This window comes from Macrobrachium nipponense, chromosome 13 (assembly GCF_015104395.2).
Source record: "Macrobrachium nipponense isolate FS-2020 chromosome 13, ASM1510439v2, whole genome shotgun sequence".
Classification (NCBI taxonomy): domain Eukaryota; kingdom Metazoa; phylum Arthropoda; class Malacostraca; order Decapoda; family Palaemonidae; genus Macrobrachium; species Macrobrachium nipponense.
In genome coordinates, this window is record NC_087206.1 from 26,760,452 (window position 1) to 26,786,449 (window position 25,998).

The following is a 25,998-nucleotide window of genomic DNA, read 5'->3' on the forward strand; positions in this document are numbered from 1 at the left end:
ACACATTCCATTCCTAAAAGTAAAAGAGATCCTCTACTGATAGACAATATTGTGTATGCATACATATATATGTATCCTGAAGTCTCAGTATTTTGAGGATCCTCACTTGTGATGTGTCAAGCCATGCACTAACAAAGCTTCTATTTCCCAAACAGCTTGCTGAGTGTTTGCCAGATTTTACTATTTCACTTTCATATTATACATTTGAGGATTTATTTCTTTTATTTCCATCTCATTCTTTTGCTAGAAATGAGTATATGAGATTAACAGCTGATTTTTCCTTTGCTGGCAAAAGAGAGATATGGAAAGTATTTTATCAAGAGGGGCTATCTTAGCAACAGGATGATTCCTGTAATTGCTGACGTCAAACATTGAGGAACTATCGGTAGTGTTATGATACAGAGGAACAGTCTTATTAAAACATCCACTCAGTCAACAAGTCTCATTACTGATATAGATTATACTACTATCGGACACTTGCAGGAGTGCCACTGTACTCCTGCTGCAGAAGTAAGCTCTGCTATTTGACTCTTGTTGTGGGGCTAAATAAACTCTGATTCTCCTTAACCTAATTTTATTACCGTAATATTACAGTATGCAATTTAATCTTATCCTCTAATACCTAACTAAGACTAACTTAATATTACCCCAACCACCTATGAATCTAAACTTAACTCCTTAATCCTAATATTGCAATGATACTGCATGAACTTTTGATTTTTCCTCTTGTCAGCAGCTCCTTCCGCCGAGAGCCTCTGGTTATTCTTTTCTAGTTCCTGAATCGATATTTCCAGTTGCTTGTAGATGTGTAGCCTAGAATCGTTGACCTCCCTCAATGCCGTTGTCTGCTTGCTTAAGTATTCAATTTCTTGAAGTTGATCTTCAATGACAGCCTGTTGTTGTTTGAGGTTCGATTCCAGTTCCCCATTGCGCTCCAGCAGTCTTCCCCAACTCAGCAGCCAACTGCAGGTCAGATTCATAAGTTGAAAAGCTGCCACGAAATTTGTAGGCCATCAGCCTAGCCAGCATACTACCACTTTGGCGTTGGGCTCAGAAAAAAAGGGACCACAGCCAACTGGCAAAACTGTTGTCTATCAGCTTCCACCGTTGAATACAGGTGAAGGGGAGCCTCAGCTCTTAGTCATTCCCATCTACCAAACTGCGATGAAAAAAGAAAAGACCAACATGAATATTAAACAATCCCTCAGCCACAAGCACAACATAAGATAAAAATCATTAATCAAAGAAATCCTAAAAACTACAGTTTATAAATTGCCTAACCTAATCAACCCAACACCTCACAAAAAAAAAAAAAAAAAAAAAAAAAACATTCATTCACGCTCACGCAAACACAATTTTTCACACTATACTACATTGTGGGCTTTTGTACACATTATTTTCATGAACCAGGAATGCAGGGTTGTGGGGTTGCAGGGGGGAACCTTTCAAAAACTTGAACTTTGAACTTCTGGACCAAAGTGATACAGGTATAGGAGCCTTAAATATAGACCAGATATAATGGCAGCTTACCTCAAACTCGTTCTGGTCAGTCCAGTGATCCTTAAAGGTAGGGCCACATTGCACACACATAATAAAGCATTGCATGGTTATACTGTAGCCTCCAAAGACTCGTGACACACTAATTGAAATTGATCATCAGTGCAGACATGTCATCAAAATTTTATGAGAAAATTATTTTATTTGAAAATATTTCCATGAAGGTGGATGAAACAGCAGTAAAAAAGTCTGGATGCCTGATTTGACAATGACAAATTTTATGAATTTATGCGTGTTGGCCAAGGATCGATCATTCAATTTATTGCTCAGCAAACTTGGTGAGAGGCTGAATAAACTTGTAACAAACTTCAAAGAATGCATTTTTTCTAAACTAGTATCTATTTTTCTGTTTATAATCCTACCCTTTGGTGAGAGAGAGAGAGAGAGAGAGAGAGAGAAGAGAGAGAGAGAGAGAGAGAGAGAGAGAGAGAGAGAGAGAGAGAGATTTTTGAGTATCCTTTGTAGGGTATGTGACCACCAAGTGGGAACGTTTACTTGACCACCAAGTGGCAACATTTACTTGACCACCGAGTGACAACATCTAACTCCTCTCTCCTTTCCATTTGTTCTTGTAATACATTTGAAGATTTAACAATCTCTTGTTTTGTGTATATTTTGTAATCCTGATCACATTGACACCATCTCTTTCTTTGGGTATCAGTACAGAGTTCACTCCCCACACCTTTCTTGTGACAACCTCATGGACACTTTATTTATTGTACATTTTCCTTTGCTTCCCTTTCATTCACCATGAGTTTTGTTTTTCTCATATTGATTTTCACTCTCATCTGCTCCATTCAACTCTTTTGCATTTAAACATTCCCACTACTTCCTTAAATTCTGTTTTAACTATGGGATAGTATACGTATGCTTACAGAAGCTCCCATTCCCCCCTCCCCCATATTCTTCACTCCTGTGTAGCTTCTTCCATGACAGTGATAAACAGAAAGGAGCTAAGCACTTGATCCTTGATGGTACCAACATTTATCTCAAATTCTTCTGATATGATACATCTATTATTTTACTCTAGATCTAGTGTTATCGCACAGTAATGGTACCAGCTTAACCCTTAAGAGCCAGGCTAAAATATGCATATGCAGCACCCCAGACTGGAGAAACTTTGAGGTCGGCCAGTTTAAGAAAAAAACATCATTGGATAGTGGAAGACATGCAAATGCACATGGCGAAAAACAAAATTTAAAAAAATTCTCTCTGCCTTCCACAAGAGGTTGAAAAAACTATTTACAACCACTTGTGGGGCCTCTTTTACAAAACAATCATAAATTTTACCAAGTTATACTTGTTTTTTCTAATAAATAATTTTACTTTACATAGTAAAATTATAATTACAGCTTACACAATATCAAATAGATAAGAACTAAAATCAGTAACAAATTCTGAGTACGTATGTTTACATAAATTTAGTGAGATCAAAGATGCAGTAACTTTTGAATTATTCTTGTTTTTTCTAATATATTTCTTTGCATTTTTCTTTGCAAAATTACAATTATAATTGACATGCTATCATAAAAGATAAGAACCAAAACCTATACCAACCCCTGGGTATATTCATAAGCAAATATGTATATGAAAAGACATTTTGTGAGAGAGAGAGAGGCAGTATACTTGTCTCCTTAAAGTCAAGTACACTAGTAGTACGTCTCCTTGAAGTCAAGTACACTACTCATCAAGAGCCGCCTAGAATTGGCGAGCTGAGGCATTCTAAAAGTTGCCATTAGTGAATTTATGGGCTATAGAAGTAATGGAACTTCTTTCCCACCCATTCCCCAAAATCGGAGGTGGGTAATATTAATATTGTTCCGATATGTAATACAAACCATCGGTCCTTTAACAATAGGAAGTAGCTAGCGGCAGCTGGAACGGTCGTAAGCTTCGAACAAGGGGAGAACGGTAGTTAACTGCTTGTCCGATCGTCGAGGTAAACAAATCACTTTTGCTTTCGGCCGTGGTGTGACAAGACATGTTCGTCATCGCTTTGCCCGCTATCGTCGTATGCTTTGGTTTTTGTATCAGCCCTCTTTCTGGTTTGTTTGTGTAGTGAATGAAATTGTAAGTACAGTACTTTCATTTTTGTTTATTGCATTAAATTGATAAACATGGATCAAGAGATGGAGCTTTCGCCGCGCCCCCCAGTCGCCCGTAGAGTGTGTCCCGGGCTGGAGGGGCGTAAGTGCGGCGGATTTCGCTCCTTCGTGGATGTAGATCCTCACGAACTATGTACACGGTGTCGGGGGCGAGAATGCTCCCGAGCCGAACCTTGTGTTACATGTCTTAATTGGTCCGAGGTGCAGTGGGTTCTGTACGAGGGCAGGAAGAGACGTAGGCCTACAAAGGAGTCGTCGGAAAGCTCTCCAGCGACTCCTTTGGTAACGGATACCTCGTCTTCCTTCTTGCCCCCCGGTCAGCCCCCACGTTTCGCGCCTTCCCCTGCGGGGGGGGTAGCGGAGTCCTTCTCCTCACTTGATCCATCGAGTGTGGAGGAGGGCGCTCGCTACCCGGATGTTCAATTGTACTCGGGGTCTTCCGTCCACTCTGGGTGGGGTTCGTCTTCCCCGAAGCGCGAGGGAACCCCTCTAATTAACCCGACTGTTGCTTCCGCAGGTGTGCCTTCCGCGAGGGACGACCTGGGACAGGTGTAGGAGTCGCTGGGATTGCAGGGAGTGCCGAGCATCCAGGGGCTAATCCAGCGGTTGGTGGGGTCGGCAGTGGTCATACATGGTGTGGTGACCACTACCACTACTACAATTACAACTCCAGCCTATGGCATGCCTCCGCACTTGGTCTGCACGCCACACGTGACAACCATGACACAGACAGCTGCGATGCAGAGGCCTCTCGCTGCCGTGCCAAGGAGAAGCGTGCCACCTCCACCTGGGTTCTTTGTGCTGCCGACCCCGGACTTCCGCTGCCCTAAAAGCTCTCCTTTAGACTTGCCGCCAGTACCTAGGATGCAGGTAGCTGCCGACAAGACGCTTGGCTCTCCTGATGCTGCTGCCATACCTGTTGCTGTACCTGCCGCTCCCGCTGTTCCAGACGCTGACGCTCCTGTTGTTCCTGCTGTTCCTGCTCCTGTTCCTGTCGTTCCTGCTTGTGGTGGTGCTGCTCCAGGCTCAGGTCTTTCCGGACAGGTGCAGTCGGGCCCTGTTGCTTCGGCAACTGCCCCGGCTCCCTCCTGGATGGAAGACCTGACGTCTGTCCTGCGAAGCCTGACGAAGAAGAGGAAGGTGTCGTCGTCGTCTTCATCGTCTTCTTCGTTTTCTTCATCGTCTGCTGCCTCCTCTTCCCCTTCGACTTCTAAGGCTACCAAGCCGAAGAAGAAGGTTGCCTCCTCCCCCCCTAAGAAGGCTCCTTCGGGACCTTCTAAGGGCCCGTCTCACTCCGGCGATTCGGGTGGCTCTTCTGCTGGTCCTCCTGTTCCCTCGGGAACAGGGCCCGTCTCTCCTTCTGCAAAGAAGAAGAAGACGGGGACCAGAGGAGTACCAGCTTCGGCTGGTACTTCCTCGCCTGGTGTTAGCGGTTCTGCCGCTAAACCAGGATCCGTCTCGGCTTCTCGTTCGCGAGAAGTACCGAGTGCACGGTCTCCCACGGGAAACCGTGCAGCCAAAGTCTCGACGCCCGAGTTCGCTCGCCGTCAAGACCGAGGCGCGGAGCAGAAGACTGGCGAGAGTCGTGCAGACGACTCTCGCCAGGCCAGCGGACGCTCTCGCAGCGACCAGCCGGCAGCTAGGGTTGACGTGACGGTCTCCGACCGGCCACGGGCTGAGGCGAGGAAGAGGTCCCCGCAGCCGTCGGTACCAGCCTCGGCTGGTACCAGCGGCTCGACGCGCCGAGAGGACGCTCACCGGTCTCACCGCGACAGCGAGCCTAGCAGGTCGCCTGACTGCCGCTCCCATCGGGACCGGGCGGATACGGCAACCAGCAGCAGCTCGTCTGACGCTCGGGATCGGGGTCGACGTTCTCAGCCGAGCCACTCGCCTCAGGTGAGCGGCACGGCCAGGCCTGCAGCTCGATCACCACCACAGGTTGGGGATCAGCCGCAGCCCTCCAAGCACGCTGGTCCTGCCAGCGAGCAAGGAGGGAGCGTCAGGTCTGCCTCTCCAGTACCTTCAACCTCCTCGGGATTCGCCGGGAGGAGCGAGGTATCTAGGAATGATCGCAAGGGGTGCGCCTCTTGTGATCCCGCTGCGATGCCGTACGCACCAGGCACGGTTCTAGGATCGGCCAGGGCGTACGCGCAAGTAGCTGGAGGCGACCGCGAGGGGTCTGTCGCTGTTCCTCCTTCTGAAGGAGGAGCGTCTCAGGATCTGTTCTTGCTGGAGGGACTGGACGGTCCTACTCCTCAAGACGCAGTTACTCCCGAGATTCAGAGGAATTTTGCCGAGGTTATTAAGCTGATTCGTCAGCATAATGACCTTGGGGAAGGATCGCCGCTACCCCCTTCTGAGCCCACGTCCCGGCTCGAGTCATTTTGGGGCCCGAAGAGAGAACCCAAGATGACGGTGGGATTGCCGCGATCGGAGCTTGCAGACTCGGTCCTGGACCAAGTGGAGAATCTCGTCTCAGGGCGAGAGGACTCGCTGAAGTCCGGTCAGTCTTCTAAGCTGCTTCCACCTCCTCTACAGCATCAGAGGCGTTTTTACGTGCCATCGGAAGATCCAATACCGCCGAAACAGGTTAACCCGGAGTTAGCGAGGCTGACTCCAGGTGTGTCCCTGCAGCAGCTCCTGTCGGAGAACCTCTGGTTCTCGCAGCAGGAGGCACTCGCCCTGGAATCTACCGCTATGGCAGCATTCTAGGCAGTCTCTTGGCTGGATTTGTGGTCCCTCACAATATCCAAAGTCGCGGCCGGCTCTGGGAGCTCTGCTCTCGAAGACGACCTGGCGTTCAGGAGACTGTGCCAGTCTGGAGGAAGAGCTATCTCTTACCTCGCCCATCAGACTGCTAACCTGTGGGCCAACTTGGTTCTTCGTCGTAGGGACGCAGTCCTTACCCGAGTGACCAAGGGGGCTGGGCGTGAGGCGGCACTCGGTCTTCGTAACGGACCAATTAGGAGTTCCACCGCTCTCTTTCCTGGAGAGATGATGGACGCTGCGGTGGAGAGGCGGCGCACTGATGACAGTGACTGCCTGGTTCACCAGGCAGTCTCGAAGGTTTCTGGGCAATCTCAAGTAACTGCGGCTAAACCTAAGAGTTTAGCTGGCGCTTCCTCGGCTGCTAAGACGATTGCCCCGTCTAAGCCCCATGTGAAGACTCCTGTTGCTTCGACTTCTGCTAAAGGAGGCCGTAACCAGCCCTCCTCCCAGACCTCCTTTCCCCGAGGAGGTGGTGGGAAGAAGTTAAAGCGAGGTGGGAAACGCTAGGGACGGCGTTCCCCCTCACCTGCTGCCGGAAGTGGGGGGGTGCCTGGCGAGCCATTGGGCAACTTGGCAGCGCTACGGTGCCGAGACCTGGATAGTAGACGTCCTTCGGGAGGGATATCTACTACCCTTCGAATCTCGGCCCCCCCTCATCTCCAAACCGGTCCATCTGCAAACCTATGTCCGGGGATCATCAAAGGACAACACTCTTCGACAGGAGATCAAGACCATGCTGGCGAAACGAGCTGTAGGAATCGTAGAGGATCAGTCACCGGGCTTTTACAGCCGCCTTTTCCTGGTGGAGAAGGCAACGGGAGGCTGGCGTCCGGTGATAGACCTCTCTCCCCTGAACCGTTTCGTTCGCACGACTCGGTTCACGATGGAGTCGGCACGATCAGTGCTCGACTCAATCAGGGGGAACGATTTCATGCTTTCAGTGGACTTGAAGGACGCGTATTTTCAAATACCCATCCATCAGTCCTCCAGAAAGTACCTCCGCTTCATCTTCGACGGGACGGTGTACCAATTCAGGGCACTTTGCTTCGGTCTGTCAACCGCCCCACAGGTGTTCAAGCGAGTGTTCACTCTGGTGTCTGCTTGGGCCCATTCGCACAGGATACGTCTTCTGAGGTATCTCGACGATTGGCTGGTCCTGGTGAGCTCCCGCTCGCAGTTGCTGCAGGACAGGGATCGGCTCCTCAAGTTTGTCACGATCTGGGGATTGTGATAAACTACGAGAAGTCTGATCTCGAACCCAAGCAGATGAAGTACCTGGGTATGCTGATCGACACGGTAGCAGGGCTAGTCTTTCCCGCAGACTTGCGGATCAGCAAATTCAGGGAGGCAGCCGGCCGGTTCCTGTCTCGGCAGGAACAGGCAGCTCAGCAATGGCAAGTCGTGATTGGCCACCTGTCGTCACTCGAGAAGTTAGTCCCTCACGGGCATCTTCACCTGCGGTCTCTCTAGTGGAGGCTAAGGGAGAGTTGGTCTCAGGCAAAGGATCCACCTTACTTCCCCGTGGCTCTCACGGAGAAGGTGAGGCAGGACCTAGCCTGGTGGCTCGACGACAGGAACCTCTTAAGAGGAATGCCCATCCGCACTCCCCCCCCCCCCCGGAGATGTTGCTGTTCTCAGACGCATCGACCGAGGGATGGGGCGCACACCTGGAGGAGTTGCTGGCTGCAAGTGTGTGGGACCATCACGACAAGCACCTTCACATCAATGTCCTGGAACTCAAGGCGGCGTTCTACGCTCTCCAAGAATTCCAGGACCGCTTGGTGGGACACTCGGTGGTGTTGATGTGCAATAACACCACAGTAGTGGCATACGTCAACAAGCAGGGGGGCCTAGTGTCTCTCCCGCTACACCAGTTGACCGTGCAGGTGCACGAGTGGGCCGCGGCTCACTTGATAGAGCTGTCAGCACGCTACATTCCAGGCAAGAGGAATGTAGTAGCGGACAAGCTCAGCCGTCGGGATCAGGTGATAGGAACCGAGTGGTCTCTACACCCAGATGTGGTGGAAAGGCTCTTCAACCTGTGGGGGCGACCGGTCGTAGACCTGTTCGCTACCCGGCACAACAGAAAACTTCAGGTTTTCTTTTCAGCCGTGCTGGACCCATGGGCAGCTGCAGAGGGCGCTTTCCAACACCCCTGGGACAACCTCTTCGTCTACGCCTTTCCTCTCTTCTGTCTGATTCGGAAAGTGATCAGCCGAGCGCTGACCACCCCGAATCTCAGGATGATCCTGGTGGCTCCCAAACGACCTCAGGCCGTTTGGTATCCGGACCTGCTGGCTCTTCTTGCGGAAGCACCGAGAGAGCTGCCCCATTGGCACAACCTTCTAGCCCAGCCACACGTAGAACGGTACCACCAAGCAGTCCAGTCCCTTCAACTTCACGGCTGGCTGTTATCCACCATCTCTTGCGAACGAGAGGCTTTTCTCGTAGCGCAGCAACAGAGATGGCTGAACACGTCCGACAGTCCTCTGCAGCTGTGTACCAGGGGAAGTGGGCCATCTTCTGTGGTTGGTGTCGTAGACAGGGTCTGTCTCCTCTCAGAGCCACTCTTCAGCAGGTAGCGGATTTCCTCGTTTTTCTTCGCCGAGAGAAGCTCCTCTCAGTACCCACAGTCAAGGGATACAGAGCCGCCCAGGCCCTGGTCCTAAAACTGAGGGGACTGGATATCTCGAATTCGTTCGAGATTTCCTTGCTTATGAGGAGCTTCGAAAGGTCTTGCCCACCCAGGGAACTCAGCCCCCCTGCGTGGGATGTGACTCTCGTCCTTAGGAGTTTGACTCGAAGACCCTTCGAGCTACACCGAGAGTCGTCAGACAGGGATCTGACCCTCAAGACCATCTTCTTGCTGGCCCTGGCATCGGCGAAGAGAGTAGGGGAACTTCATGGTCTGTCTTTCGATGTTAAACACACCAGAGGCTGGGGATCTGTGACGCTCGATTTCGTCCTGAACTTCGTAGCTAAGACTCAGAATCCGTCAATCCCTGACAACAGGTTCGAGTCTTTCACGATCCCCTCCCTATTGGACTTCACCGATAATGATGCAGATGAGATGCTGCTTTGTCCTGTGAGGGCGCTACGGCGCTATCTGAAGAGAACTCGACATCTCAGGCCTGAGTGTCGACGCCTCTTCGTTAGCACTGGGGTTACCAAGAAAGAAGTATCCAAGAACACGCTTTCTTTCTGGCTACGTGAGGTGATCAGGAGAGCGTACGAGGCTGATGGTAGTGACGACATCCGTACGCTCTGACCGAGAGCCCACGAAGTCAGAGGTATTGGACCCTCCTTAGTGTTCCGTAAGAACTTCTCCGTGGCGCAGGGCCTGAAGGCAGGTGTCTGGGCCAACCAGACCACCTTCACGTCCTTCTACCTTCGGGATATTGCCCACAAGTCCTTGGATACTTTTTCCTTGGGACCTGTGGTGGCTGCTCAACACGTTGTGTAAGCTTACCCAGCACCCGAGCAGGCAGAACAGCATCGATTCCTGGTATGACTGGGAGAATGAATGTGCGAATGAGAGTGTGACTGGCTTCTCTTCACCAACTTTCTCTACCTCTACCTGTGGGCAGAGGGACACGGTTGTCACCATGCTGGAAAGGAGTCTGATGCAGGTAAGCAGGGAAGTGGATGCCTACATGAGACAAACCCATGACTTTATATTTGCTCCTGTACAGGAACAAGTTCCTACAATGCTGGTACGAAGAGATACGCTTGCCTCTCTCTTAGTACTCGGCCCAGAGGTCTGACCATTGATCCTGCGGTGCACACCCTGATCAATCGGACAGAGGCTTGGATCCCTCCCTCACTCTTACGACCAGGGAGGCATTCCAGGGATGGACGAACACCAGTCTGTTCATCAAAAGACTTGGATTCCTCCCACCAAGAAGTGAGTCTTCCTATTGTTAAAGGACCGATGGTTTGTATTACGTATCGGAACAAATGACAATTTGTCGAAAATTGCATTTTTCCTAACTATACAAACCTGAGGTCCTTTACATATAGTCCCTCCTCATGCCACCCCTCACTCTGCGTATTTTGCATGGGCCAAAAGCAAAAGTGATTTGTTTACCTCCCAGGCGCGACGATCGGACAAGCAGTTAACTACCGTTCTCCCCTTGTTTAAAGCTTACGACCGTTCCAGCTGCCGCTAGCTACTTCCTATTGTTAAAGGACCTCAGGTTTGTATAGTTAGGAAAAATGCAATTTTCGACAAATTGTCATTTCAGCGTGAGTGAATCCTTCCGTCACCCAAAACTTGTTATTGCTACTCATGTAAGGGTATCCATCCATTAAGGGTTAATAGGTCTTTCTGATACCTACTGCTTGACTAATTCCTATTTAGGTATTCTAGGAAAAAATGTGATTTAATCTTTTTCTCTATAAATGATACTTTTTCCTGTTGTTGCCTAGTTATAAGGACTGCTTCTGTTGTTGATCTTTCTGGCTTTCGGTCACAATTTTTCAGTCCTTAACTTCAGAAAGTCTTCTAGTATTTTCATGGCATGTTTAAGTAGTCTAATTCATCTATAGTTTTTGCATTGACAGTTTTTTATGTACAGTAGTACCTCAGGATACAAAATTAATCCGTTCTGAAGCGGCCTTCGTAACCTGATTTATTCGTGTCTTGAACCACATTTTACATGTAAATTGCCTAATTCGTTCCAAGCCTTACAAAAACACCCCAGTAAATTTTATAATAAAGCTAAATTGACCTGTAAACAATGAAATACAACAATTTGGACCATTCAGTACCTAACTTAAACTACATATACTACTAATATGTACTACATACCTGTAAATAAAGTGTATTAGTGTACATGGTACAAGAAATACTGTACATACATACGTACGTATGTAGTAAAATGTGGAACCTTACCTTTCGAGTGAGGCGATCTCCGAAAGTGGCGACAGAGGAGGACAAATGGCAGAAAACTTGAACACTTAACTTTACAAAACACATTAAAAAATGACAGGAAACATTAACACTAAACTTTACGAAATGCATTAACAAATGGCAAAAAACGTTAACACTTAACTTTACAAAAAACTGAAAAATTAAGTTTTGTTTTCTTTTTTATTTATGTTTACATAATTTTTTTTACTTTTTTATACTTTACGTTTTTTTTTTTTTTTTTTTTTTTTACAAAATTTCAATTTCTTCACCACTTTCTACTTTCTGTTTTTTCGTAGTATCAATTGGATCTTCCTGTTTGCTTACTCTTACTAAAGGCCTCTTTAAACAATAACTATCCAAGAAAGATTGCTTCTGCCTGCTTTTCACAATGTTCCTGATATGACTCAGGCAAACGTCATCAAACTGCGCAAGCATACGACCTGTGTAAGCCTTTTCGGGGTGTGTCTTTTCTACAAATGATTGCACCTTATGAAAAGCAGCTAGAGCATCCTTAATTTCTGCTGTTGTCATAGGGTGGTCGTCCTCCTCCTTGCCGCTGCTAGAGAACTCTTCTTGAACGACGTTATGTTGCATGGCCTCCAACTCCTTCAGGTCATCTGTCGTAAGCTCCTCTTGATGCTCCTCGAGAAGGTCATTGATGTCGTCCTCGTCAATGACCAGCCCCATGGACTTGCCGAGTGCAATGATCTCGTCAAGATCTAGTTGCGAAACCGTTTCAGGATCGTCAACTGTTTCTGAATCTGCATCAGCTTCGCTAACGCCGAATCCCTTGAAGTCTCGGTTGGATACAGCATCAGGCCAGAGTTCCCTCCACAAAGAATTCAAGGTTTGCATCGAAACCTCCTGCCAAGCTTGATCGATGAGTCAGATGCATATCACGATGTCGAAATGCTCCTTCCAAAATTCACGCAAGGTGAGGTTTGTGGTATCGGTGATGTCGAAACATCTCTTGAAAAGATGTTTCGTATACAGCTTCTTGAAGTTTGATATCCCTTGCTGGTCCATGGGCTGGAGGAGAGGGGTGGTGTTAGGCGGAAGATAAAGAACCTTGATAAAAGAATACTCTGCTAGGATATCTTCCTCAAGGCCAGGAGGGTGAAACACAGATTTACCCACTCAGTGAACAAAAGTCTCATTACCCAGGCTTTTGCATTAGCCCTCCACATCACTGGAAGCTTCTATTTTAGCACTTTGTGGGCCTTGAAGGCTCAAGGAGTCTCCGAATGATAGACAAGAAGAGGGCTTCACCTTGCAATCCCCACTGGCGTTCGAACAAAGTGCGAGCGTAAGCCTGTCTTTCATAACTTATGCCTGGGTAGCTTCTTCTCTTCCTCCATGATGTACATCCAACGAGGCATTTTTTTCCAAAAAAGGCCAGTCTTTGACGACTTGCTGAGAACTGTAGCCTTCGTTGATCGTCATCTTGTCGAACGTCTTAATAAAGGCTTCGGCCACTTTCGTGTCCGAGCTGGCAGCCTCCTCATGCCGCACCACCGAATAGATGCCAGTCCGTTTCCAGAATTTTTCAAACCACCCACGAGAAGCCTTGAAGTCTGGGGTTGGCGTTGTTGATGTCCCTTCTCCTCCGTCGTCTTCGGCCTGGGCAATCAAATTGCCGAAAATAGCACTGGCCTTGTGGCAGATTGCTGTTTCAGTTATCTAATTGCCAGCGATTTCTTTGTGTTTTATCCCTATAAGAAGCAGCCTCTCCATCTCATCATGCACATGGCTCCTCTTGTTGGACAAAATAGTCACGCCCTTGGAAGGTGTAGCTGCTTTGATGGCTTCCCTCTGCTTAAGTATGGTGCCTATCGTCGACGGATTCCGGCTGTATTCCTTAGCGATCACAGCCTTATACTTCTTGATAATCTCCGTATTTGTCTCCTTAAAAAGCATCCTCTTCTTTCGGTGAACTTCAGCAACTTTCTTGGGACCCATGACTATACGTACATAATTAAGTTACTAATTAAGTTCTCACACAACACGATAAAGTACAAAGCGAAATCACTAACACGAATTTACATTAACAAGCGAAATTGTATATGAACGAACGAATTCTGCGTGCTTACGATAATGGGGCTGCTACAGAGTGACCGAAGAACACCTTTACGTAGAGCATGATGGGGTAGATGCTGACCAATAGGAGAGCAGGATCTTACGGCGGTGACTAGCATCAGGAACCAATGGGAGAGCGGGAGGATGGTGGCGAGTCTACTCAGTTGGCGGCGCGCGAATTTTAAAATTGTTCTCAGTGGTTGGGCGAATCTCGGGACTTTACAGCAACAACCTTTGGTTACCTGAATAATTTTCTTTTGCAGAGGGAAAAAAAATCTTCATATTTGCTTTCGTAACTTGAATTTTTCGTAAGTTTAGACTTTCGTATGTCGAGGTTCCACTGTACTACAAGTAAATACAGGTATTCTAGTAAGCTCACGAATCACCAGTTCTTACTACGTATATGTACTTTTATGAAATCATGTCCTTCCAGATGGTCCCGAGGTTTATCCATGTTTCATCTCCCAAGGGTTTTTATATAACCTCTTAAGCTTTTATGTTCTTTATTGGCCCATATATTAAGCAAAAAATTTCCAGGTCAATTTAATTGTCTTCATTTAGAAGGTTTTCATAATACTGTACTACTGCTTCCATCATTTTGGTACTGTTATCTTTTCAAACTTATTCTTCATTATCATCTTTTATATGCTTTGCTTCCTTTTCATCTTTTTCAGTATTAGAATTCATTCATTTTATCTGTGAAGTACAAATACCTTTTAAACAAGAAATGAAGATTGACAAAGATTACAAGAGTATCTCAGATGTCTAAGATAAGTAAAAATACATAATTCTTAGAGTGAAAAGTAAAAATACATAATTCCTAAAGCTTCACTCATTGTCATTGTAATGTTGCTTTATTTCCTTATCATAATTTTGATAGCAATAGTGCACTTCGGTAACTAACCTTTTTTCTCAACAGCTGATGTCATTGGAGGCCGTGTACAATATGAGCTGACTACGTATTCTCAAAATGTAAGCAGTGATCACTTCACTTTTGATGTGTCTGATAGCAAACCTAATATAGTTACTGGCAACATCTTTCATGTCCAGTGGGCATGGTTTGCAATGGAATCAAGAGAATTAGACATAAATGAATCCAGTGGCATGGCAAAAATAAAAATCAAGAGAATGGGAAATTTGAAGCAACCTTCATCTGTCACTTGTGTTTCCAGAGGAGGCTCTGCTGAGGGATCCTTACCAGGAAGAGAAAACAAAGATTTCTTAGTCCTTTCTGAACCTGTTAGCTTTGAGGAAGGAGAGAGTGAGAAATTCTGCATCATACCTATTTATGATGATGAGGATTATGAAGGCCCTGAAGTTTTCACTGTAAAGTTGGCTGACCCAAATTATTCTCTGCTTGGTAAACCAAAGAAAACTGTTATAAGAATTTCAGATGATGATGATAAACCACAAGTATTATTTGAAGCTAAAGAATTTGAAGTTGATGAGAGTGATGGTATTATATATGCTAGGCTTAGACGCACTGGTGATGTAAACCAGGCTGTGTCTGTTATGTGTATAACTGAAGATGGTTCAGCTGTAGGATCCTATGCAAGTCAGGAGTCAGATATAATTGATGACTTTGCACACAGACCTAGTGATAAATCATCTCTAGTTGTTTTTCCACCTGGAGTAGGGATCTCAACATGTAGTGTAAAAATTAATGATGACAATAAATTTGAAAGCGTTGAGAATTTTCATCTCCTTCTGAAAGAGCCATCGGAAGGAGTAGAACTGGGAGAGATACACAGAGCATCTGTTATTATCAAAGGTCCTAATGATCAAAGTACAATTGGATTTAGCATGTCTGCTTACAATGTATCTGAAACTGAGGCTACACTGAAGATCACTCTAGAGCGCTCAGGAGTAGATTTAAGTTATCCTTCTGTAGTTTGGTGTGCAACAAAGCCATTTAACCCTGAAGAAGCGCAGCCATCACTTGATTATATTCCCTCCTCTGAGCAGGTACATTTTCCAGAGCATGAACGTATAGGTTTATGCACCATTAACCTTGTTGATGATAAATTAAATCCTCGATTGGAAGGACCAGAAAGATTTAAAGCTTTCATAAGTACACCACAGAATGCTACTCTCAGTGATTCAAGTGCTGAAACAGTTGTAACCATATTGGATGATGAAGATATGCCTTCTGTGCACTTTATGGTACCAGAAATAAAGGTTAGGGAGAACCAGACAACTGTGAAAATACCAGTACAACGTACTGGTGATCTGAGCAGAGTTTCCTCTGTGTATTGCTTCACCCGTCAGCGGTCTGCAAAAGCTGGCATTGATTTTATGGAAAGACCAAATACCAAAGAATCAACTATAACTTTTCCAAAAGGTGTTTCAAAAGTTGAGTGTGAAGTAGGCATTCTTGATGATCTAATGTATGAAAAGGAAGAGGAATTCATAGTTAAGCTCTCACATCCTGATTCCCCATCAGAACTGCGGCCATATATTAGTGAAAATAAAGTAGTAAGAGTGATCATTTTGGACTGGGAAGACAGACCAAGAATATCATTAGAAGAAAGTGCATACACTGTTGCAGAACCACACCTTGGTGACCATAGTTCCTCTTTGAAAATTCCCATCATTAGACTAGGTGACATTTCTAAGATATCAAGAGTAGTGGTTTCTACACAAGATGGTTCAGCTGAATCAGGGTCTGATTATTATCCACTTCACACAACTGTGGAATTTGCTTCAGGAACATCGATGTAAGTATTTACTCAATAAATAAGACAATTTCTGTAAAAGTTTTCAATCTTATTGAATGTACAGTGCTTTAGTGTATAATTGTTATTTGTGAGGTAATTCATTTTCTCTTTAATCGTAAGTATCTGTTTAGTAATAAATGAGATACTACTTACATATATCATGGTTTTGGAATGTTTTTGTACTCTTCTTAAATTTTCATACTACTGGAGAAATTTTCATTGACAATAACTTCTTATTATTTAGTATATCATCAGTTTATACATGCCATTATTTGTTATTTTTACATTGCTTTACCAGGGCTGAGGTTGATTTGACCATTCTTCATAATTCAAACCGACAGTGGCACAAGACTTTCACGTTAACACTTGGGCCAGAGGAACCTTTTAATGCTGAATTTGGGGCCATTGTCACAGCCTCAATAACTGTTCTTGACCATGAATCATCTGGAACATCTGTCCTTCCAGCCCCTCCAATTGTGGTATCATTGTTGCATTATGATAATGTTGACGAACATGTGGGAGAACCTGCTAGCCCAGGATATCCTCTTGTCTGTGTTACACCTTGTGATGTAAGATACCCAAATAGTGATGCTACACTTGCAATGTGTGCAGAGGCTGGCCTGAATTCATCATCTATGCAGTATTCTTGGGAAGTTGCCATACCAGCAGAAGGGGACTCTGTATTAACACCATTTAATTCACTTACTGATAATACTATATTTGCTAGTCCTCATAAAAAAATTCTAGATTCCATGTTTTTTGCTAGACATTTCAGAGTAAGGTGCATAGCGCAGCCTGTCCGAAGTAATGGTATTCATGGGATTCCCCTTCGCAGTAAGCCAGTTCTGATTAACAGTGAAAATGGCATTTGTCAAACACCACTTGTACCTGGGCAGCCAGGTGGTTTTCAAAGCCAGTCTTTTATAGCATCACTTTCGTATGTCAACTCCTCAGATGAAACTCATCCAAACACTGTCAAAATTTACATTGAAATACCTCATCAGGATGGTATGGTACCATTGGTTTCAACTCTCCCCATCCATAATTTGAGGTATCTCTTAACAGAAAAACTTTACCGTGTTCACCATATGTGCTCCAGTTTAGATGAGGCTGCAGGGTTCCTTGATGAACCTTCACAGGCTTATCCACCACACCCAAGACCTCATCAGTGGGATGAAAACCTCAGAGAAGTAAGTACATATGCATGTTGTAGGATTACCATTTTGTTACGTGCTGTCTTTTTAGGCTTAGTCTGTTCCTTTCTTCCATCTTCTCTGTGTCGCTCACAAGTTAATCTGATTTCTTTAATTTCCAAATGTATTGAATTTCCTAGGTATATTGCCAATTACGTACTTTCTTTACAGTAACTATATTTTGTGACATCAGTGTCAATCTCTCTCACATTAATTTAATCCTCCTCATTTACCAACAGAGATTTAGAATGATTGCATACTGCCTTAGATATGAAGTTGATGTTACTCTTACGTATTAAGAAATTTTGAAGTTATTAAAACTTTTAATAATGAAAGGAGACTCCTTAACAAGCAAAGACAAATAAATGTGATGAGCCTTGATCAAAGTCATATTTTCAATGTTTAGAGTAATTTGACCCAATTTATTTTGTAATATTGTGACTTTGTCAAGAACTTCATACGTATCTCCAACTCATGTGTAAGTCCTCATTAATAGTGATCAGAGAATTGTTGGAGAGGTAGTAATATTTTAGCATAACTCAAAGAAAGTTAAATTATAATCGTACTTTAGGGAATGAGAGAGCCACCATCAGTAATAAGACCTTGTAATTTTTTAAAAGATTCAATAAGTACTGACTTGGACAAATTAAAAAAAGGAAAAAATACCATTTACTTTTGAGATGGGTGGAATATTTGGCGGATACCTAGCAAATATTTGTAATAGTATTTTCAAGTTAGGTGCAAAACAAAATTTTCTTATATGACAAAATTTTGATCTGTAAACTGGTCATGGATACTTTCATTGTCACTTTTGTAAAGAGTACTGTGGGATATGTAGACAGTGCAGGGCAGAAATCAGTGTTTCTCAGTAGGTAATGATTTAGCTTCAAGGGTCATAATGAGACTTGATACTGTATTATGAAAAGTATCCAAAGTGATCAGAGTTAGTTTTTATTTGATCTTTCACCACAAACACATTTCTTTAGCATAGTATTCTATTTCATGCCTCATGCAAAATCATAGACACCTCAGTCCACTGCGGAAGTGTCAGCATGTTATTGAAGAATTTGACTTGAAGAAATGAAATTCAGCTGCCCAATTTCATTCAGTAATCACTGTTCTCAGTAGGCAAAATCTGGCCAAGTCCACAATTTGACAGCTACTTCAACGGCTTGGTTGGATTTATTGTCCAGTACTTGCAGCCTATAGAATTAGCACTTTTTTTCTGCCTGTATTCCTCTTCAGATTAGGAATACTTCAATGTCAGCCCATTCAGTAGGCTCCATCATAATATAAAATGGGCATCCATCACACTGTAAGCTTTTCAGTAAATACAAACTTTCTCTGAGATAGCTGGGAACATCTACAAACCAGTGATGGCCCTACAATAAATTTTTCTTTCAGTGTCAAAATGTTGAACTTTAATTGTTGGCATGACAATGACTGGATCAAATTAAGCCATTGTCTCTTCTTTCCTCAGTTATCTACTTTGTTGCCTGGAGGGGTAGTCCATCTTTTCCTCTAAATTTAGGTTGGCCTTTTTCTTATGTCTTCCGATTATGGGACTTTGACCTATATGTTTCAGTTATCCAAGAATCTTTATGCCAGCAATTCATTAAGAAGTGCATCTCAAATTCTTATGTTAGTTTTGAGGTTTAATCAAGGCTGTTGACTCATTGTTTCAGCCTATTTTCAGTGATCTCTAAAGTTTTACCTCTTCAAGACATTTAGCATCCCTCTTGCCTAATTCAGGAAAACATTTCTAGGACTAAGATTCAATGGACCTTTTATTTATAATGCACTTTTGTGTTTATCCCTGTGTTACAAGTAACCAGGTTTTGTCTGCCCTTTCATCTTCACTTTTAACTGGGGAGAAAGACATTCCAAGATCAGTTCACATAATTAGTTTGCCTCATTATGTACTGTCAAAGCTTGTATAGAAGCACTTCTAATTTGATACTTTCCTTAGATTGCTGGGATAATCAAATTAATAATAGTTAATTTTTCTGCTTTTTGCTCCGATATTTTACTGACTACACCTTGCACCGGATGAAGAACTTTGATCCAAGTTTTTTCTCCCTCTGCAAGTTTCTAGGAGTCTTAAGGTTGCTCTGTTTTTTTGGCCAGGTCTTTGAAGAACCAAACTACTTTTGCTTATCTAAAAAATGATACAGTATTGTATTCTCGACTCTTTAAGCCTGGTAGTCACACCTGAGCAGTCTTCCATTTTGAAAGGTCTTCTTTCTAATCATAATAACTTTGGCTTCTTGGTAAGCTGCTTGTCCTTTGGCTTCTTGGTAAGCTGTTTGTCCTTTATTCTTAGTTTATTCAATATTGTTTAACAGGGTGCAGTCCACACCTTTACTTCGTTCCTTTTGTCTCCTTCCAGAATCTCCCCTAGTCTCTTTAAGTCTTTTTTTTTTTTTTTATATCAAACTGCTAGGAAGTCTTGTCTCCCTACCACCTAAGTTGCTACTGAGGTCAGGTTAAATAATAGGCTTATGGTGATACAAATGTACTTTTCAAATTTAAAAATTTATTTTTTCAATACACCCCTTAAATTTTAGCCAGAGTTCCCCATTTCCAGCCATATAGCTCCTTTTCAATTGAATTGACTACATAAAGAATGGTTCTGTTAATCACCAGGGATCTGAAGAACCTAGTGCACACACTGATTTACAGGACCCAATCAAACTTCTGTTTTTCTACATGGGAATGTACCTGAGTTATATTAAAAATGAGTAGTTTTTAAAAGTTAAATTATCATTGATGAAGTGTGTTTATGGTACATACATCTATATTTTTGGAATATGTTGTTGTACTAATTGATAAGAAAAGTTTTTTTTTTTTAATTTTTAAACTTTTATTCTTGCTCTTTAGTAATAGGACATATGCAACGTGTTTCAAGCAGTATTTACTTTCAGAGTAAAACCCTGAAATTATATCGCCACTTGGACCTAAAATCTTGCTTATGGACCTTTTCTGCTTGGTTTACAATGTCCCAATTAGTAGACCAGTGTGGTGGGCAAGTAATTTCTGATTTTCAGGTAAGACTTTCATACTGTATTTTGAGAATTACAGTACAAAGTATTTTTCATTGTGGGGTGGAAAACTATTATGCTAATGCATGTTGCATAGCAGTTTTACATTACTATACTGACTAACTTTATCTCATATGACCTCAGGAGCTAATATGTGCTGAACACAACTACCAGAAAATGAAATAAGTACGTACTTAATTGTTGAACCCTTACAGAACTGTCTAAATATGTATTAAACACACCCCCAGACTGGGCAAACTTTAAGGTTGGCCAAATTAAGAAAAAAATACAAATGGAAAGAGGAAGATATGTATGCAAATGCACATGGTCTAAGAAAATTTTTTTTTATAAATTTTTCTGTACTTTCCATGGGAAGTTGAAAGTGAATACATATTTACATCCATGTGTGGGGCCTCTTTTTCCAAGACACTTATAAAAATGCTAATTTTACCAAGCTATACATGTTTTTTTAATATAATTTTATTTTATTTTGTAAAATTATAATTGCAGCTCACACAATATCAACAGATAAGAATTAAAACCGTAACAAACTCTTGAGTATATTCATTGTAAATTATTTACAAGATTTACCGAGATGGGGAGATGCAGTACTTTTTTGTTTTTTCATATATTTCTTTGCAAAATTACAATCATAGCTGACATACTATCATAACTGATAAGAACTTAAACCTACAGTAATCCCTTGGTATATTTATGAACAAATAAATAAAAAGACATGTTGAGATAGAGAGGGGGCAGTACATTCTAGACAGAACTTTCAAATGCTTTTGTAAATAAGAATTATAAAAAATATAGAGACAGTTTTTACCAATGAAATATATATCTATATATATATATATATATATATATATATATATATATATATATACATATATATATATATATATATATATATATATATATATATATATATATATATATATATACAGTGGTACCTCAAGATACGAAATTAATCCGTTCCGAGGCGGCCTTCGTATTATGAGTTTTTCGTATCTTGGAACACATTTTACATGTAAAATGGCTAATCCGTTCCAAGCCCTCCAAAAACACCCCAGTAAATTATATTTCCAGGCCTAAAACACATGTTCTAGGGTTACGACGGAAGAAATATGACTCCAAAAAGGCAAAATACTGTACATACTTGAGTAATATTCAACTGCATGTAATGTTCAACCCCATTTTTACTGCATATGTCCCTTAGCAATAAGCCTAGCCTATGTTAGCAGTTGCTACTGTAGCCTAGTCTATGATTCTGACATCTAAACCTAAGAGCTAAAAGCTTAGAATATGCCAATAAAATGTATAAATAATCAGTATGTACTCATTTCAAATAATTATTAATTAATCATTAACTATAATACACAAACAAACAAAAAACAAACCTCCCAATCGATTGTTTACATTCAGCTCTTACCCGTCTTACGAGTATCGAACGAGCGCCAAGCAATCATTTTTCCTAGCACACAGTAAGCCATAAATTGTCATTAGTATCTCTCTTCAACTAATGAAACTACCAAACAGTATAATAACCATTCATTTCTATTCTTTATTCTATCTTTACCTAATGGAGATACCGAGTTACTGACAGCTATAATGAAACATACGTATACGTAACGTAATAATAAAACAGAAGAAGAATTCTAAAAAATACGTATTTGTTGGCAATCTGATTTATTTTATATTTTATGATATCTAATTCACAATTTTTTATATTAAATGTATTGCATGTACTTATTTCAAATAATTATTAAGTAACCATTAACTATAATAAACAAACAAACAAAAAAGCTTCCAAAGGTCTGTTTACATCCAGCACTTACGAGTATCGAACGATCGACAAGCAATCACTTTACACAGTAAGCCATAAATTTTCATTATCTCTCTTCAACTACTGAAACTACCAAACAGTATAATAACCATCATTTCTTTCTATTCTTTATTCTGTCTTTACCTAATGTTTTTTTTTATTAAATGTATTGCATGAATAAGTTTTTCAATTTACAGCATCCTTTTACCAATAGAATACTTAAAGCACAAGGGGTAGATGCTGACCAATAGGAGAGCAGGACCTTATGGGGTGACTAGCATCAGGAACCAATGGGAGAGTGGGAGGATGGTGGCAAGTTTACTCAGTTGGCGGCGCGGGAGTTTTAAAATTGTTCTCGGTGGTCCGGGCGAATCTCGGGACTTTACAGCAACAACCTTTCGTATCTTGAAAACTTTTCGTATGTAGAGCAGTAAAATTTTTCGCATTGGCTTTCGTATCTCGAGGTACTACTGTATATATATGTATATATTATATATATATATATATATATATATATATAGATATATATTATATATATATATATATATATATATATATATAGTATGAAATATATATTGCCATTTGTGCCTGTTCTTGCATGTAAAAACACTAGAAAATAATTTAAAATACTTTTGTGCTCTTAATTGGTGATAGTTAAACTATCTCCCAATACCTTTCAAATGTCATCCCAGTGCTGTCCAACTTCAAATTGTTTATGGTTAATTTTTTGTCATTTTATTTTCTACACTTGACAATTTTACATCATATTCTCGAGGATGCAATTTTCATAACTTATTGGGTAGCTTTGGAGTCACAATGGGTTAATTATACCATCTCAATAAATAGAGCTGGGAATTGGATGGATAAATGCCTGCAAACTGCCTAAAATTCTCACAAAATTGTTTTAATTATAAATTAAAAAGGGATTAAAAGGCATATCCATGGTTATATTTTCACTATATTATGTTACGATTTTTGTAGAATTTTAAAATATATGACTTATAACAAGGGAGACCATAAAAGGCTATGTAATGCAGACAGTTATTGAAGTATCTTTCATAAATGACATAAGAAAGTACAGTAATCTGAATGACGCAAAGTAAATTCTGCACTTTTCACATTTTATATATGTATTAGTAACAGGAATTTTAAAAGAGAATCATTAAGTCTCTTATGATGTTTTACTTCCAATCCATTCTAGTTGATAGGGAAACATATCTTATTTTACACTATTATACATTATTTTAATTCTTGAGTAGGTTGGGTCTGGTGGGCAGAGCTTTTTGACAGTACGAGTTCCTCTTTATGTGTCGTATGTGTATGCAACCTCACCCCCTGGCTGGGCATCCTTAGATCATCGCACAGAGCTCTCGGTATCTCTGTACTATAATACTTTGTTGTGGCATCAAGGATTACATACTGAACCAATACTGACAGCAAAAATTCAGGTTTGTAAATTCATAGACAAATTTTGTGATACTAAATATAAACTTTGCACTTGAGAACTGTTAAGTACTGTAGTAGTAATCAAATGACATATTACACTGTTATTGTTTATGTAATTGATTGGCTTTAATTGCAGAGCACTGTATTGGGAATGTATCTGTATTACATTAGAATAACTAATAGATATTCAAAATACATATATTTTGTTTAGTCAATATTTTACCTAAAATACCATGTAGTTCACTTTCATATATTATATTAGGAAAGCATGTTATTATTATTGTGTTCTAGGTGACTCGAATCACTATCGATGAATCTGGTCGTCTTGTCATTGATCTGAAGACTCATGCTAAATTTAGAGGTCAGTTTGTGCTTCGGCACTCGGGGCTGGAAGGCCAACATTCAAGTCTGAGGGCCCCAGAAGATATGGATATTAAATTCAACCTTGAACTTCTGTGGACTGCTTCTACTTGGGATGGTCCAGAACAGGTAAAAGATCAGTGGTAAAATTGTCATGCATTTTCTGATTGACCTCAAAATGCCATTTGAAGTCAAGCATGAGAAAAAATCACTGTTTGCTGACTTAGCAATTATTGCTTTCTTGAGTTAAGTTCCCAGACTCTTTAAATTAAGACAAACCATTTTGTGCTTTATTGAGTGAACTCTCATATTTAGATTGTAATATTATAGGATTCCTCAAGATAATTGGATGTATAGTATTTTAGTTATCAAGTTCTTGACTAAAAAGTTATTGAAATAATTTCCCATTATTCCTGAAGGTTTGGAGAGCTACAAGCGAGTACAATTTGAAGGATTATACAGGGGAATACGTACTAGAACTTATCCCGTGTACTGTATCTCCAACTCAAGCTTATGAGAAAATGGATGAGCCTGCCTGCACTCCTCATCCACCAAAAGCATTTGCACTGCCTGTTGCTATCCAGCAGTCACAAAGGCCTGTTCCTCTGATTTATACTCTAAACACAGATTTCCAGTTGCTGAATAGTCCTAATCTTTTTCTTAAGGATCCAAGGAAGGTTGACAATCTACAGGTAAGAAATGGCCTTCTTGAGTGGACATCTTTTATTAAAACACAATGGTTTTTTTTTTTTTTTTTTTTTTTTTTTTTTTTTTTTTTTTTTTTTTTTTTTTTTTTTTTTTTTTTTTTTTTTTTTTTTTGAGTGAAAAATTTCATGTACAATATGACTAATTTATGATCAGTGGTTCTTCAAATATTAATGTTGTTCATGATGAGAATGACATCTGTGATAAGTATAAAATTGGATATTAGTTATGTATTAGATTGATATTTCTACTTTCCTATTGTTTATTTTTTGCTGGGATTTACTAACACATTATTGTCTACTCTTCTTTTTTCATAATAGTTTGCCAACCTCAGTTTTCAGGTTTGTATTTTCTTTACACTTTAATTTTTGCTTTTGTCCAAAGTTTTGCTTTTGATGGATAGTACATGCTTTTTGCACAACTTGCATAATACGTACATATGTGTAACTAGAGAGGAGTAGGTTGAGTTCAATGTTAGCGTAAAGAGAAAAGGATTTTTTTTTTTTTTTACATTGTATAGCAGGGAATTAGCTCTTACTTTGGTGAGTAGTTCCAAAAAATGGATTGAAAGCAGCTTGTGGAATTACTAGATTTTGTTACTTTTAGGCCACCTTGCTATTAATGTAAGCATAATAACATTTGAGGAAAAAAAAATTACACTAACTTATTGTCACTGCAGGAAGTTGATTACAAGGGTAGCTATGGACCAGGAGAGACAATATATGGAAGAGTGTTGTGGCATCCTAGCCAAGATCTTCATTCAGCTTACCAACTTTACATTCAACGAGTATTCCTTTGTACTGGTGTTGAAGGGTACTTAATTTTTCATTTTTGTGATGTTTTGAAGCTTATCTTTTAACAAAATTTTCTCATGTTCTCTTGGTTTAACTAACTTGAAAGCAATTGTATTTTAAGGGTACATGTACTTGAGAAATTTTATAAATTCTAATTAGTATTTGGCAATACAGCTTTAAAATTAATAAATACTCAAGTCGTTTACCTAATATATACTTTTTATGCAAATATTCCCTTCCAGATATGTTCCAACTTATGACCCAACTGGTGAACTATATAAAGAAGGTCCTCAGTATGGTTGCATACAGCCATCAAGTAGGTTACGCCACCGATTTCTTATCTTGGTAAGAAGTTACTGCATTTCTTGTCTATATATATAATTTACCATTGTTTTTAAATAGGTTTGCACACAACCTAGGGAATTTTGTCGCTGGAGACAAAGTTGAATTGAATTTTAAAGCAAGTCGGTTTGACCAAGTGGAATTTTATCCTAG

General features: G+C 41.4%; 1 protein-coding gene across 3 annotated transcripts in view; it reads left to right on the forward strand.

Moving 5' to 3' along the window:
- Window positions 1–25,998, forward strand: part of LOC135225699 (extracellular matrix organizing protein FRAS1-like) — a 409,627-nt gene that overhangs the window by 369,141 nt on the left and 14,488 nt on the right. For 2 of the 3 annotated variants that reach the window (XM_064265056.1, XM_064265058.1), the window contains 9 exons: window positions 14,339–16,136; window positions 16,435–17,326; window positions 20,254–20,376; window positions 23,458–23,646; window positions 23,936–24,133; window positions 24,424–24,696; window positions 25,030–25,050; window positions 25,389–25,522; window positions 25,746–25,848. In XM_064265056.1, the coding sequence (XP_064121126.1) occupies window positions 14,339–16,136; window positions 16,435–17,326; window positions 20,254–20,376; window positions 23,458–23,646; window positions 23,936–24,133; window positions 24,424–24,696; window positions 25,030–25,050; window positions 25,389–25,522; window positions 25,746–25,848 (3,731 nt within the window). The remainder of the gene's footprint in view (window positions 1–14,338; window positions 16,137–16,434; window positions 17,327–20,253; window positions 20,377–23,457; window positions 23,647–23,935; window positions 24,134–24,423; window positions 24,697–25,029; window positions 25,051–25,388; window positions 25,523–25,745; window positions 25,849–25,998) is intronic. The other variant, XM_064265057.1, reaches the window with a different exon arrangement.